The sequence below is a fragment of the Lucilia sericata genome, unplaced genomic scaffold, assembly GCF_015586225.1.
Source record: "Lucilia sericata isolate MDLA Ls3-8-SP2 unplaced genomic scaffold, ASM1558622v1 Contig000081F_arrow, whole genome shotgun sequence".
NCBI lineage: Eukaryota > Metazoa > Arthropoda > Insecta > Diptera > Calliphoridae > Lucilia > Lucilia sericata.
The window spans coordinates 743,675-760,815 of record NW_023994114.1 but is presented as its reverse complement, the minus strand read 5'-3'; the positions used below and the strand labels follow the sequence as shown (position 1 = coordinate 760,815).

Genomic DNA, 17,141 nt, shown 5'->3' with positions numbered 1-17,141 from the left:
TTTTAGATTATTTTATTATGCCCCTTATAATGAACTAATAACTATTTTGCGGACCAGAAATATTCGGAAAAAATTTAATTATTTTTCTCGCGATAAGCTCAAAATTACGAAATTTTTGAGACCCATTTCGAAAAGATTTCAGCCAATTCTTTTAATATATTGTACAGAGATCAGGATTTTCAATCGCTGGTAGGGAACTGCCATTATTTAGTACGTTAATACGCATCGTCTGAGTGGAATTTCTACAAATAAGTGGTACACGGGACACCGTTGTAAAATATAATTTTATAATAGAAAAGACAAATGTTCTATTTTGAAATAAAGTTTTGTACAAAATGTAAAATTATATTTTTAATAAAAAATAACTTTCATTTTATTATGTGTACTGTAAGAACTGTTGCAGGTTATGCGAATATGTAGAGCAACTGGAGACGATCGAGCATATAATATGCCACTGTAATAGAATACAGAATCTCAGGTTGAAATGTCTGAGAAATTGCGAGACTAAACTCTCGCAGTATACTTGGTTTAATCAGCTGAATTCAAATTTCTTAATATGATTTCAAAAGTAGAGAAATTGGAATCAAATAAAAGAACATTCCTCCTATGACAAGTCTGTGTTAAAATCATCACTTTTGCAGGTCTATTTTAGTACTTCCATAGAGTAAATTCTACTTCTTTTTCGCTTCTTTGGAAGTTCTTTCTTGCTGGGTAAGTGCATTTACATAAGGCTGCGGTTAATCATTGTTTTTCACTATTTATACCCGCCACCACAATCAGTGGTGATAGAGGGTATATATAACTTTGTCATTCCGTGTGTAACACCAAGAAATATTCATCTGAGGCCCAAAAAAGTATATACAGCGAGCGTCAAAAGAAAGTGTACAGTTATTTTATTTGCATAAAAACTTGTGTTGCAGTATAATTATTGATAAAACCGTAAATGGTCAAAAATTTGTTTGTATTGCTTTGCTTGTTAATAAAATATATCTCCAGAAGTATTGATCAGAGTTTTGACCCACTTTTGTAAAATTTTTCCAGTTTTGTTAATTTTTTAAATGAAAGTAAGGTTTCTTAAGAGGCTTTCTGGTATGTAGAGCGTTTATTTAAGTGGTCTTTGAATTGAACTCATATCCACTAGGTTCCCTGGTGTAACTGCACTGAAAATAATCCATGCCTTATATACACGAAAAATGTTGTACATTGTACGAAATGCTTCGTGGTTTCGCACCACGAAATTCTTTCGTAATATATACGAAATTGTACGAAATATTTTAGTAAAATGCAAAATAATTTTATATAATTTTAGAAAAAAAAATTTATTCATTTTACGATTTTTTTAAAGACATAAATATTTTAGTTCTTTTAAAATAATTATTGTAAATTTAGAAAAAGAATAAACCAATTTTCTGAATTTTTTTGTGAAATCAAAAATAATTCTTGTATATTACTAAATAATCTTGTTATGAAAAAAATTCGTTACTTTCGTTAAATATTACATGCCTTAACGAAATTATTTTTGTAAAAGAAAACAAAGTTTCTTAATATATACGAAAAAAGATATTACGACAGGTTTTCGTACTTTCGTAAAATTAGAAAAGGGGTTGATTAAACAATATTTCGTATTATACACGAAATTTTCGTATATATTACGAAATTTTTTTCGTAAAGTTAAGCATGGATTATTTTCAGTGTGTTATATTTTCCGATAATTTCATATCAATTTTCAGGGAATTGGGCTTCGGTCCTTACGATTTTTGCCGTTCTTTAGCGTTAGTAAGCCATTTTAGTAGTCCTGGGCCCAAATTATGGCATACGATATCGATCGAAATCTCCATTTAGATTCTATTGAGATTTCGATTGATATCGTATGCCGTAATTTGGTCCCTGGTTAACGAAAATTCCCAACCGTAGTTTTTAATTGTTCACTGACTATTTCTGAAAATTCGTCACATTTCGCGTAAATATTGATTTTTTTATTTAAATTGGAAACGATATTTCACGGTACGGGGGGAGTCAATTTATACGTGATTTAAATAAGCCTTCTAAACTGCAATAAAACATTTTAATTTTTATCAATAACTGTACTCTAAGGGCACTGGCACACGTTCAATATATATTGATCAATATGGATCAAGACCCATTTTAATATACTGATGAATAACTCGGGTATGCTACACGTTCAATATTTTTTTCTTCAGTATTTGTTATATTTTATGGTATACGAGTCGGCGGATGATTAAACAAATACCGCGAAAATACCGAAATAACAAAAATTTTGAAAAAAATAATTTTCTTTTATATTTTTTAACAATTTTTAAAACAATATTTAATTTTTATTTGTTTTATTTTATTTTTTTTCCAAATTTTAAAAATGTATCGTGATTGATATCACAAAACATGCTACACATTCAATATTTATCACGTGATTCATTATAAATATTGATACGAATTTTGGATTTCAGAAAATTGGGGTTTTCTGTGATATGGAACACGATCCATCAATATTACATGCTACACGTTCAATACATATCACAATACAGCAAATATCACGATATATATTGAACGTGTGACAATGCCCTAACAAAGACTTTTGTAGAACTGAAATTGGTGTACACTTTCTTTTGACGCTCACAGTACATATATTCTTGATCCTTATGAAATTCGGAGTCGATTTAGCTATGTCCGTCTGTCTGTCTGTCTGCCTAAAACACGCTCACGTTAAAACTAAGCAAAAGAAATAAATCTAATTCACCAAAAATATTCATTATTGTCCTAAGCAGTTTGAAATTGAAAATCACCAAAATCGGTCCAATAGGTTCAGAGATATGAGTAAAAATTTCAGACAACCTCTAAAAAAATTTTGCTTTTTCAACTGGTTTTTTGTATTTTTTACAAAAACTACTGCAGATAAACTAATGTATTTCGGAAGATATATGACTTCAAACACAAGGATCAACTACGTGGAAAATCGGACCATAATTTTACATGCCAACCATAAAATAGGTCTAAAAGGGGGTTCAAAAAGTTCTTTTATTTTACAAAAAACAAAAACTTTACAAACAGACTGGGTTTGAACCTAGACCCCCACAGTTGATGGTTCCATGTCTTGACCACTACACCATTAATTACTATTCCCTTTCTTTGTTAACAGGTGGTTTTTACATAAAAATACGATTCTAACTGCTAACGTGCGATGAAAAATGCCCACATTGAGAAAACGTAACTGTTTAATTTTTTATGCAATTCAGCAGGATCAGTGTTGACAAAAGGTATTCAGCAAGTGTTTTTTTTTACACACAGAAAAGAATTTAGATAGTGTTTTTATATGATAAACATTAGTTAGTAAAAACCAAGTAAAGCAGTGGTGTTGTGGGCAGAACAGTGGCATGAGAAGTGGAACATTAGGGATTCGAATCTTGATGAAGTCATTCTTTTTATTAAAAATATTTAAATTTTTTAAGAAGCAAAATTAATTGTCGCAAATTTGTTTAAGTACATTTGTAATTCCTCTTATTATAACTTCCACCACCATCACTGGAGCAGGTTTGTTATTCTGTGTGTAACTGAGAAATATTAATCTCAGACCCAACTAGGTATACCATATGAATATTGGGGGTCCTTATAAAATTTTGAGTCGATTTAGCTTACAATTTAGAGAACCAAATTAATTATTTAAAGTATTTTTTCCATATACATATGGGCCAAATCAAAAATTGTTCTTTTTCAATTTGGAAAATATTTACTACCCAGAAAAATAAAACGAAATTCTTCCAAAAGAATAAAATTTTTCTGTGAAAGTGATGTTAAATGACTTCCGAAGAAGCGACAATAATTATATTTTTTCAATGCTGAAGTTATATTTTTGGTCTTAATCTTTTATGAGTAAAAAAATATTATTTTTGGGCTTTTGTGTTAAATGTGTTTATTTCTTTTATTAATGTTAATATTATTTATGTAAAATTTGTAATATTCTATAATACTACAATTTCAATTCCAAATAACTTAAAAAGTACTTCTTGAGAATGATTTCAAAAGTAGCCAACGTGGATTCAAATAAAAAGAACACCCTATGCCAAGTCTTAAAATCATCACTTCTGCAGGTCTTTATAGTACTTCCATACAGTAAATTGTACTTCTTTTTCGCTTCTTTGGAAGTTCTTTTTTGCTGGGTAAGTGCATTTACATAAGGCTGCGGTTAATCGTAAAAATCGGATTACAAGTTTTTACAAACAAGATTATATAAAAAGTTTTTTAATACATCTTTACTTCCATTTTCACGCAGATACAAATAATGTTAAACATTTATCATAGTTTAACATTTCTTAAATTTAGACATTATGTTAACAGTCGGTTAAGTGTTAGTTCCGTTTTACATGGTATAGTTTAAGGCGTAATGGAAATGAATACATTTTTCTCACACATAGAAATTATTTTAAATACAGAACATAGGTTAAATTAAATTAAAAATATCGAAAACGTTAATTGTACTTACCAACTAATGACATTGAAGTAAAACAATTTATATATGTATATATTTTATTTTGCATGTTTTTAAAACATAAAAATTTGTTAATTATATTTATTTCTAAAATAAAAAAGTTTACATTCATTTTACATAAGAAACTACCTAAATTAACAAAATTATACTTGTGATTACACCGTTAATCGACTCAACTACAATTTTTAAATTCTACTATTCGTTAATGTTCGGTTTAGAATCACGGAGTAACCACCATAATTATTTCACATTTTAGAATGGATATGTGTGGATAATATCCAATATAGATACATATGACAAAAATAAATGTAAAATTAAACGAACTTATTGCATATTATACACCAATGACAAGTGTAAAGATAGAAAAAAATTATAGGTATCGACAGATGGGACAACTAAATTATAAAAATAAAATTATATTGTTCGATCTTAAAAGATTTGAGGCCAAAGCTAAAGGGAATGAGAAAATCTATGATAAACTGTGGTTCACATCGGAGGAACATGTTTCTGTTTCACAATTGAAAGATAATGATGTTCGACGTGATGGTGGTGTTTCAGATTTTGAAAGTGGTGACATATTTTCCTTACCGGCATTGAAACGATTTAGAGCTACTTTCTCCAGTAGATTTGTTCGACTCCGATTGTGGCGATTATTTTGCAAGTTCAGACGTTGTCTTGGCGGTGTATTTAAAAACACTCCTTCGAATATTGTTTCTAAGCTACTTGTTCGACTTAAAGACGATCCATCTTCATCTCCAAGGTCACTTGGTGGGCTTATTTGTGCATTTATATCGTGTAAAGCAACAAAATCTGGATTATTTCGACATGAACTTGGTGTAAGACGTTCTTGAGGTGATTGGATTGGTCTAGTTGGTGTTCCCATGTCTTCACAATCTATGGGGGATGGTGTACGTCCTATTGGCGATATAAGACGTATTTCGAAAGCCGGCAACTCATCTATGTCAATGCCATTAAAATTGGCCTCAAGTTCCTTATCAAGTGATAAGGACAACAACGACAAATCACTTTCATTTGATATTGTGGAATTATGCGAAGTATGCAGACGATAGGATGCATTATTTACATCTGTAAAACTTTCCAAAGGATTGGCGGCAACATACGTGGATGGTACACTTTTATTTTCGACATTTTCATCGGCTATTTTTTCTATAGAGCTCATGGCTACTTTCTCAATACTCCGCACTTAATACTACAACAGTTTTAGTTCAATATTTTTACAAAAATGTACACTTTATTGCAGTTGTGTCTTGTTTAAAGTATAAAAACAAAATAATTTCAAAACAACGAAATTGACATTTGAAGAAACATTCTCCGCCAAATTACATTCCACACACACGCAGTGCCAGAGCCCTGCGCCGACAAATCTTAACTGCAGCGGCGGCTGACAATGAAAATATGGGCGGCGGCTTAAAATCGACTGTAAGCCGGCTAAGTATCAAATACGCTTAATATATAAATTTCCAAAAATTTTAATAAAAACGGAATCCGAGGGATAAAAATGTGGGATTTTGTATATAATTTATTAAAATAAAATAGAGCTAGCACAAAAGTTGTGTGAAAAATTATGCAGGGATGGAAAAAAAAAAAATAAAAAAATTACAAAAAAAAAAAATTTTAAATTTTACTCTCTATAAAAATACAAAAACAGTTTAAAGCTTATCGTCGTTCATTAAAATACTAAGCGGTACCCCATGTATCTTTTAAGCCAGGGAACATTAAAAAAATATTTTTGACTCCTTGACGAAAAAATAAAAATATGAATTTAGTATTTTTAGGATATTCGCACGTTTAAGGGGTGAAAATTGTACCTATTTTTGGTACTTTTTTCATAGAACTTTGTTCTTGGTTTATTAACTTATACATATGAATACATAATAACGGGCTCCCAATACGATGTTGCAACTTTTTGGAATAGAATTTTTATTTCGTTAATGGGGAGGATAAAAGTACCAAAAGGGGTAAAAGCGGAAAATTTGATTTTATTCAAACACAATGATCCAATTTATATACAAATAATGGGGTGTTATTTGGAACACCGGTACCAAGTGATATTGTTCGGTACTTTTTCATTCTCCAACTGGTACCTTTTGAGTTTTCTATGATATTGAAATCGAAACATGAAATTAATAATAAAGGGATTTTTCGGTACTTTTTCGTTCTACACAGTTACTTTTTTGAATTTTCTTTAAAATTAAACCTAGAAACAACCCTGCCAGCAACTCAACTAACTTTAAATGCATTAAAAGCCGACTTTTTCATCAACTAGTTATGGTTGATTCTTGGATTATTTTTAATGGAGCCAACAATATGGCGATGTCCTACGCAGTAGTCAATTGTCCGACTCTGCATGACTTTTCAACTAGCTTAAAGTTAGTTACTAAAAAATTAGCTTAAAGGTAACTCTTTATTAACTAACTTAAAGTTAGTTGCAGAAAAGTCAAGTAATAGTTTTCTTTTGTATTCCCTACTGTATTAATTAAATACATTTTAATTAAATATATTTAAAATTTAACTACTAGTTATCTAAATTACATTTCGCTTTAATACAAGAACTAACTTCTGCACTTCTGCATTACATTCATAGCTGCCAGATTTGACGATTTATCGTCATTTTGACGATTCTTCGTTTCAAAAATAGCAAAGTGACGATTTGACGATTTTTTCCTTGAAACTGACGATTTTTGAAAAATTAAAAAAATTAAAGATTTTATAATTTTATTTTACAGTGAAAAAAGGAAATTAATATTAAACTTGGAATTCAGTAAAAATAGAATTTTTATTATAATGAAAACTAGAAATTAAATTCTAGTAGAGCTATTATGAAACATTCTAAGTCGATAAAGTGCGTTTTGAGTTTTAAGCTCTCAAAGTTAAACATATTTTACATCTAAATGTGTATGCTATGTACATTATTTCTTATAACTTTTGAAGAGATCGACAGATCTGAACCAAATTTTCACACTGTATAAGTTAAATCCAGTACAAAAAAGTTTTGTAAAAGAACTAAATTATACGAAGAAATCTCACCAAGTTTAATCTTTTTATATCTACCCAGCAAAAAATAGTGCTTCCTCGGAAGCAGATTTGTAAGGCAGAGAGCAGTTGTTACTGCTTGGGATTCCTCTCGTAGAGGCTCTGCCTAAGGAATCCATAATGGGCATATTTCATACTGTTGAAATTGCGCTGATTTCAGTGAATTAATATTATTTTTCAACACTGAACATTGATTTAAATTTAGAAAGATGCAAAAATTAAGTGACTTTAGAGCTGTTGAGAGCAAATTTCTACACCACAAACAATAATTGCTGAATATATGCCTTCCAAAATCTTTTTTGTAAGGCAATAATTTTAAGATTCAGTAGAGGAAGGAGTTAAAGATGCAGTAGTTATATTTATTGCTTCCAAATCAAGAATAATAATAAAATAAAAACTATATGTGTACACTATGTAAATTTTAGCAGTATTTATGTTTGATATTTTTAAAAATGCCAGAACATTGAAAACATTATGAGAACATTAGAAAAGAATTAACATTACTGTCGAATATTCTTCAAAACTCAAAGTTTATTAAATTTTGATCAATAATATTCCGTATTTTTCGAATTTTACATAAATATGTATTAATATTATAAATTTTTTATAATATTTCATCTTAAAATATTACAATATTTTTAATTTTTTATAAAAATTTTAAGCTTTTCATATTCTCCGATTTTTTTGACGATTTCTTAAAACCAAAATGACGATTATTTAAAAATTTATCGGGAAATTGACGATTTTTTCAAAAATTCATCTGGCAGCCTTGATTACATTGAAGTTATCCCTATAAGAACAGTGACAGCCATTTGACCGGTCAATTGACTGTCACTACTGAGAATATACCCATCATTGCGTAGAACAAAGCTCCCATCACTTTCTTAAGGGCAATATGTAAAAAGTGATGGAAACATTTGTGTACATGTGATGTTGCATCACCCTCGCACTTATGAATTCTATCGACTTTAAAACATATATTTGAGCTGCTCACTCTTTTGTTGTTTACTAATCATGGATGATATAAATATTAGTCATGATTGACTAATCATGCTTGATGGATATATCCATCACAGTTAACAAATAAAAAAATGATGCATTAATCGGTCATTGTTGACTAATCACACTTGATGAATATATCCGTCAAATCTGACGGCTATACCAATTTATAATAAAACACAATTTATTGATATTTTAATATATATATATCGTTAATTTTATTAATATAGTAATCATATACATAAATTACCAGTCTTTTCACCATTTTACATATCTCGCAGAATCTTAAGTCCTCTGATGCTCCTATTAATTTGTGGAAATAAGTTGTCTGTAAAGAAATACATAAGTATTCATAAATATCGAAATATAAAAATCATAAGTACATATTTATGTTACCATTGATTGATTAAACTCCGAATTGTTTATCTTCTGATCCACTTCCTGAACTTTTTTAAAATTTAGTTTATAATAATTCTCTTTATTTTTAATAATTTAAAGACTTTGTAATTTTTTTATTTTTTCGCTTCTTGATCTTTGGCTTTCGCAGAAACAATTAATTTGTAACGACGAAAAATACAACTCTGTAATACAGTGACAGTCATTTGATCGGTCATTTGGCTGTCATTGTTGATCAAAATATAAATTTTAATACATTTTAATCAAAATGTAGTTGTTTCATTCTTTCATATGCAAATTCAACCCTATACCACACATTGGGTCCAGTAACAGTCATTTTACCGGTCATTTGACTGTCATTGTTGATGGAATCATCCATTAAATTTTTTTTTCGACAATTCTATAAAAAAAATGTTGCGTTAGTAAAATCATTTTGTATGTGTTAGTTTCGGTCATTCATTTCTTGTAGGGTAGCTTAGTCGGTCTAAAAAAGTAAACTAGAAGTGAATTTTTCTCGTAGTCGACTACAAAATTGCTGGCAGGGAAAGTATAACAAGTAGTCCGACCAGCGTTGTCAATTTAGCGCTTTTGGCGCTAGATTTAGCGCCTTTTAACAACACAAAAGTCGCATTTTTTACTCTTAGCGTTTTTTTGGAAAAAGGCACTGGCGTTTTACCTATTTTGTTTTTGAAGAAATGAAAAATCTTTTTAATAACATAAAATTACCGTAGTGGAGCAATATAGATATACAGAATAATTTTGGACAGTAGTTACATAAATAATTAAAAAACTAAAATAAGAAATATTGACCAATAGAAGATAAAATTGTGTTCTCTTTAAATTTTCATTCTCTTCGAAGGGAAAATTGATTTCGTGAATTGAATTGATTATAAAATTATATAAAAAATTCAAAATGTTGATTCATAAAAGTTTTCTGTTTTTTTTTTTTTTTTTTTGATAATTTCACTGCGAAGGAAACAATTCCTTGACGACTTATTTTTTCACAAAGTTTTGCCTCTTGGTATTTTTGGAAATGAAGGGTTTAAATGCAAATTTATTATGGGAAATTTTGCAAAAATCGCTTTGACTAGTTATTGAGATCTTGAGATGATAGGAAGAGTCATTGAATAAGAAAATCGAACATACATACATATTTGTATTAACCTTAATTAATGGCATGCTTTGGATTTTTTTAAAATTTCGTTCCGAATCAAAATTCCAAATATCGAGCAATTTTTTATAAAAATTCTAGGTAAATCTATATATGTATATAAAAGAGTCGCGTTACTGACTGACTGATTCATCATCGCACAGACCAAACGGCTGAACATAGAGTCATGAAATTTTAACAGTGGATGTGTTTTTGGTTATGTAGATCCACTAAGGAGGGATTTTTGGAAATGGTTTTCTTACTTATCTTACATAATATTAGTGATACAAAAAATGCACCTGTTTCTACTATTAAAATGAGCAGATGGGTGTCTGGTACTTTTTTGAAATTCGTACTTTTAAGTGGTAAAAATGAGAAACAAGGTGATTTTGGTACCTTTTTTGGTACTTTATAACTTTTTAAATAATAAACATAATCAAAATTTTTTAAATGTTTTGGACATATCTTCCAAAATTATGAGACAGCTATTTCGTACTTTTTTAAATGCAGTCCTTTTTGGGTATAAAATAGAGAAAACTGTATTTTTGGTACTTTTTTAGCACATTAAAAGAACTTTTTCGATTTATTGACGTATACTTATTAAATTACGGACTAACTCTGTAATATTTATGAAAACAAAATAATTTATATTTCATTGGGAAGAAAAAATTACCAAAAAGGGGAATACGGGAGATATAATTTTATTCAAACTCATTGAGCCAATTTTTATAAAATTTAAAAAAATATTTAATTTACTCACACAAAATAAACTATTGGTATATTATTTTGAAATTCGGGAACTAGGGCCTATATAGGAACAAATTTTTCTGGAACAAATGAATGCAGATTTGCGTCGTTTGAGTTTTATATGTGATATACATACGCTGGAGCGGATCCACGGGGGGAAAAGGGTAAATTTAAACTTTATCGCCCTTCAAATGGTACTATAATATTGAACATGCAGAATTCTGACTGAATAAGAATCCGCACAAGAATCCAACGTTTTAAAGTTTCTACAGTGGGAATCTGAAACAAATGACACACGGTTCTTATAAAATGAGAATTTATAAAAGGGAGATTTTTGGTACTTAGTACTTAACTATAAAAGTAATAACAAGTTAGAGTGCTATATTCGGCTGAGCCGAATCTTAAATACCCTCCACCAGCTACTTTTATATTAATACTTTTCTAATTGATCAAATATTTGTAGAAATAAGTTTTCTCATGTCTTAAATAGAAAAAATCCCAAGATTTAAACAGCATAAATCTATTACAAGATTTATTGAACATTACAAACGCCATTTTCTTTATATTTTAATAGCGCTTAGTGATATTTAGTAATTTGCATTTGAATTTTGTTTAATTTTTGTTTCATTTTCTTGAACTGGAAAAACAATTTTAGTTTAATTATTGACATTTCATTTTTGTTGTTGTTGAATTTTATTTTAAAAACAGAGTTTACATTTTAGGTATTTACATTTTCGGATTTGATGTATATTCATCCTCCTTTCAAACTAACTAACTAACTAAATAAAAATCAATTGTCGTTCGTTGGTAATTGCATCAGTTGAGAACGGCTAGACCGATTTGGACAATTTTTTTACTGAAATGTTCGTCATAGTCCAACTTAGGTTTTTACGGAAAGAAAAATTTACAACGCCCACTTTTACGCACACTTTTTTCGATTTATCTAAAATCGGAAAACGGCTGCACCGATTTGGCTAAATTTTTTATTTAAATGGTCGTAGTAATCTAATTTAAGTTTTTGCTGCAAGAAAAATTTACCACGCCCACTTTTTTCGATTTATCTAAAATCGGAAAACGGCTGCACCGATTTGGCTAAATTTTTTAAAACATGTTCGTAGTAATCAAATTTAAAGTTTTACTGAAAGAATAATTGACCACGCCCACTTTTACGCTCACTTTTTTTAAAGCATTACAGCTGCACTTTATTTTGGTGTATAATTTGTGGCATAATGAATTTTTACAAAAATTGGATAGATCGGTATATTTATTGGTACAGGTTCAAAAATGCGGTAATTTAAGGCTCCGATATGGTTGGAAATAACTTTTATAGTTTTCATGTTATAACAGTCGTTTATATATCTCTTTATTGCATTATAGTTGCCATTTGCTTTGGTATATAATTTGTTCCATAATATATTTTTAGAAAATGGCCAATTGGATAGATCGATAGAATTATTTTCACAGCTTTAAAAACGCGGTAGTTTGAGGTTCCGATATGGTTGCAAATAACATTGACAGTTTTCATGCTATGACAGTAATTTATGCATCATTTTAAAGCATTATGATTGCTCTTTAATATGGTATATAATTTGTTGCATAATGTGTGTTTTTACAAATTGGTCAATTTGATAGATCGGTAGAATTATTGTTCTATGTTTAATAAACGCTGTAATCTGATGTTCCGATATGGTTGCAATTAACTTTGGCAGTTTTCGTGCTATGACAATCATTTATGCATCATTTTAATGCATTACGATTGTACTTTAACTTGGTATATCATTTGTGGCAAAATGTGTTCTTCTAAAAAATTGTAAATTTCATGGATCGGTAGAATTGTTGTTCTATGTTTAAAAACGCTGTGATTTGAGGTTCCGATATGGTTGCAAATAACTTTGACAGTTTTCATGCCAGGACAATCGTTTATGCATCATTTTTTTGTGGCAATTTGTGGCATAATGAATTTTTACAAAAATTGGATAGATCGGTATATTTATTGGTACAGGTTTAGAAATGCGGTAATTTAAGGCTCCGATATGGTTGCAAATATCTTTTATAGTTTTCATGTTATAGCAGTCGTTTATATGTCTTTTTATTGCATTATAGTTGCCATTTGTTTTGGTATATAATTTATCTATCTATTCTATCTTCTATCTATCTTCTTCTACATAAATAAAAATCAATTGTCGTTCGTTGGTAATTGCATCAGTTGAGAACGGCTAGATCGATTTGGAGAATTTTTTTACTGAAATGTTCGTCATAGTCCAACTTAGGTTTTTACGGAAAGATAAATTGACAACGCCCACTTTTACGCACACTTTTTTCGATTTATCTAAAATCGGAAAACGGCTGCACTGATTTGGCTAAATTTTTTAAAACATGTTCGTAGTAATCAAATTTAAAGTTTTACTGAAAGAATAATTGACCACGCCCACTTTTTTCGATTTATCTAAAATCACAAATCGAACATGAACATTTTTTCTAATTTGGACAGGACAACGTCTGTCGGGTCAGCTAGTTTTTTATAAAACTCTGTGTGTTTAGAATGCACCAATACACATACATTTTTGTTACTAACACATCCCTTCAAACATTTAGAAGACAAAACTATTGCGCATCAACCCAGACGCCACGTCAGAAACACTTCTGGACGATTGTCAGACGAGAACGTACATTTTACAAAAACAAAATACATTGATTTCGAATTTTCGTCTTCTAGAAATATACTTTTAAGTTACTTCCGGACGATAGTTAGAAGAGTGCATCCATTTTGCTTAAACAAAAAACCATGACTGTTGAATTTTTTTCATCTGAAAGTATACGTTTTAGAGACTTCTGAATGAGAGTTAGGTGAGAACACACATTTTACAATAACAAAATACATTGTTTCCTAATTTGTATATTTATGTCACTTTTGGAAGACAGTTTGAAGAGAGTTCACATTAATGTTGTATTTTATTCATCTGGAAGTATGTAGTCACTTCTGGACGATTGTCAGAAGAGAACACACATTTTATAAAAACAAAATACATTGATTTCTAGTTTTCGCCATCTGGAAGTATAAAACTATACTTCCGGATGATAGTAAGAAGAGTACAAAAACAAAAAAAATATAAATACTCCATTCTTTAGCGTGAACGCGAAAAAAAAAAATAAAAATAAATAATGCAGAAATTTTGCTAAGTTCAGTGATGTTTTGTGTTTTATCCAGTCATGTTCAATTTTAATTTTTCATTGTAAAACTTAAATGAGTTATTGAATTTAATATTCATAGAAAAATAGTGTAATTAATAAATTGTGAATATTAAGCAATAAAATACAATATGACAGTGTTGTGTTAAAAGTCAACTGTTTATAAACATTTAAGAAGGTTTTGTTAATTGGTGAAGTTTATTAAATATATACCCAAAAGTAATTATCTTCAAGGATAGGTTAGGTATTCAGGCTGCAAAGACGCAGACTTGGGTCCTGTTGGTCCCTTTGTGATACCTGTAAAGATAGTAAAATATAAAAGAAAGAGAGTAGAGGGTAGTAGAAGATAGTTTAGGATTAAGTCATAGAAGAGAAGTTGAAGTGGAGGAGAAGATTGAGAGGTCTGTCCTTGTGGATTGGTGAGTGCCTTAATTATGGCTTGGTGGTCCTAAAACCAGTTACTGTGCCTGATGAAGTCATTTATGTTATCCAGTCCTAGACTGGATAGTTCTGACAAATCATCAAATAGTCGTTTTCCCAGATATACGGATCGAGTATCTGCTAGCGCAGGGCATTGACAGAGAAGATGTTCAATAGATTCTTCCTCCTCTTCGTCTTGACAACTTCTACAGAAGTTGTGGGGAATTCCAAGTCTTCTTGCATGGTTTCCCAATAAGATATGCCCCGTAATGACAGCAACAAGGTTGCTGATATGAGGGCGGTTTAGTTGCAGAAGATATGACGTGCGTTTACTGTCCAAATTTGGCCATATCTTCCTGGTATTGATAAAAGTTGGTTCATTTCGCCATCTTGTCTGAGAAATTTCATAGAACTTTCCATCTATTATGGTCTTGCAAGCTTTTAGCGGTATTCCGCAAAAGATGTCTATGTCCCTGTCGGACATTGAGGCTCCTAGTTTCGCTAATTCATTGCCAGTCAAATCCCCGTGTCCCCGTACCCATTTGAGCACGATTATTGAATGTCTCGCCATCCTGTTTAAGGATGCCCGGCATTCCTGGACTAGTTTAGATGTAGTATATACACCAATCAGGGATTTGATAGCAGCTTGGCTATCGGTACAAATATGAATATCTCTGTTTGATATTCTGTAGTACCAAAGCCAATTTGCTGCTCTTTTTATGGCTGATAGTTCAGCCTGTAGGGGACTACAATTATTCTGTATCCTAAAGCTTATTTTAGTTCCAAATTCAGGGATGAAAATGCCACCTCCCACTCGTTCCCCTTTTTTAGAACCATCTGTATATACTAGGAGGGTTCTTGGGGAACTATTCTCCTCCAGTGAAGAGTTTTCGGATATTGTGTATCCGAAGTCCCTGTGGAGGAAAGGTTTCGGTGTGCAGTAATCAATATTGTCCGGGAGGAAAGATGTTTCCTCGATAATGGCCGCATGGCCGTATGGCATGTGTGTCCAAGCATTTATGGCATCGAGTCTGAGGGCAGTGATGAGTGCCAGTTTTCTGGCTATCAGATCCGTTGGGATCCAATTAAGCATTGCGAATAGAGATTTGGTGGAAGTTGTTCTCAGTGCTCCTGTTATAAGGATTGCTATCCTTCTTAGTGCCTTATCAAGAAGTATACAATTGGAGTTGTTGTCCAGTGCTTTCCACCAGACAACAGCCCCGTAAAAGAGAATAGGTTTAATAACCGCTTCATGGATCCAATTTACCAGTTTGGGATTTAGTCCCCATCTTTTGCCTATGGCCTTCTTGCAAATGTACATTGCCATTAAGGCTTTATTTACCCTGGCTGTGATGTTCTCTTTCCATGATAGTTTACTATCAAGTATCACCCCTAGGTATTTCGCACTGTTCGAAAGTGAGAGTACGACTCCGTTTAGTCGAGGTAGGGTAAAATTTTCGATCTTGTATTTCCTGGTGTAGAGTACAAGTTCGGTTTTACTAGGGTTTACGCTCAAACCACTATCAACGCTCCATTTACTTAGTAGATTGAGTGCTGATTCGAGTCTTTGAGATATCGTATTCAGATGGAAACCTGATACTGCTACCGCAACGTCATCCGCGTATGCGACAGTCTTGTATCTTTGGGTGTCCAATTTCATTAGTAGGCTGTTTATGGCCAAATTCCATAAAAGTGGTGATAGGACTCCACCTTGAGGTGTACCCCTGATTGCCATTCTTTGAATACATGCCATTCCCATGTTAGAACGGATAATCCTATATTGAAGAAGGTCTTTTATGAATTTAATCACTAATGTCTCAATACCGAGCTCTTCTAGAGCTGATATGATGATGTCGGGTTTGACGTTCTTAAAGGCTCCTTCTATGTCCAGAAAGGCCACTAACGTGTATTCACCAAATTCCAAGGACTTTTCTATATGTCCCACTGAGTATAGGGCCGTCTCAACTGATTTGCCTTTGGTGTATGCATGTTGTGAGGGAGATAGGAGCATAGGATCTATTGACGATCTTATGTGGACGTCAATGATTCTCTCTAGAGTTTTAAGCAGAAACGATGATAGACTTATGGGCCTATAATCCTTTGCCTTATATGCGTTGTTTTTCCTCCTTTGGGGATAAACGTCACATTGCATTTGGTCCATTGTTCTGGTACGTAAGACCATGTAGGACAGGCTTGAAATATTTCAAGTAGCCATGGTATAACTAATTCTGCATTATATTGCAGAACCCGGTGACTTATATGGGTTAAAGCTGTTTATTGCCCATTTTATCATTCCCTCGTCTATAGTGATTCCGATCGGGGTTTGACAATACGTTTGTGGTCTTTCCATTGTAGTATCCAATGGTAAGTTACCTGGAAAATGAGTGTCCATTAATTCCTGTAGGGATTCTTGTCCACTCGTTGTCCACTCACCGTCTTGCTTTTGGATGTAGCCTTGAACGGTTTGTGATTTAGACAGTATTTTGCATAAACGACTTGTCTCTGAAGAGCTTTCGATGCTACCACAGAAGCTTCTCCATGAGCAGCGTTTAGCATTCCTAACCTGATTCTTAAATTTATTCAATGAGGCTTTATATGTGGACCATTCACCTGATCTTTTGGCCTCATTGAAAAGTTTGCGACATCTATTCCTAGTCTTCGCTATTTCCGAGGACCACCAAGGAG

General features: G+C 31.5%; 1 protein-coding gene across 1 annotated transcript; it reads right to left on the bottom strand.

Moving 5' to 3' along the window:
• Positions 1-4,531: 4,531 nt before the first annotated feature.
• LOC119599550 lies at positions 4,532-5,880 on the bottom strand. Its single transcript, XM_037949347.1, has one exon. The coding sequence runs from the start codon at positions 5,679-5,681 to the stop codon at positions 4,971-4,973; it is 711 nt and encodes a 236-aa protein (XP_037805275.1). The 5' UTR covers positions 5,682-5,880; the 3' UTR covers positions 4,532-4,970.
• Positions 5,881-17,141: the final 11,261 nt, after the last annotated feature.

Coding starts and splice junctions, on each gene's coding strand:
- LOC119599550 (XM_037949347.1), bottom strand. CDS start 5,681: ATGAGCTCTATAGAAAAAATAGCCGATGAAAATGTCGAAAATAAAAGT.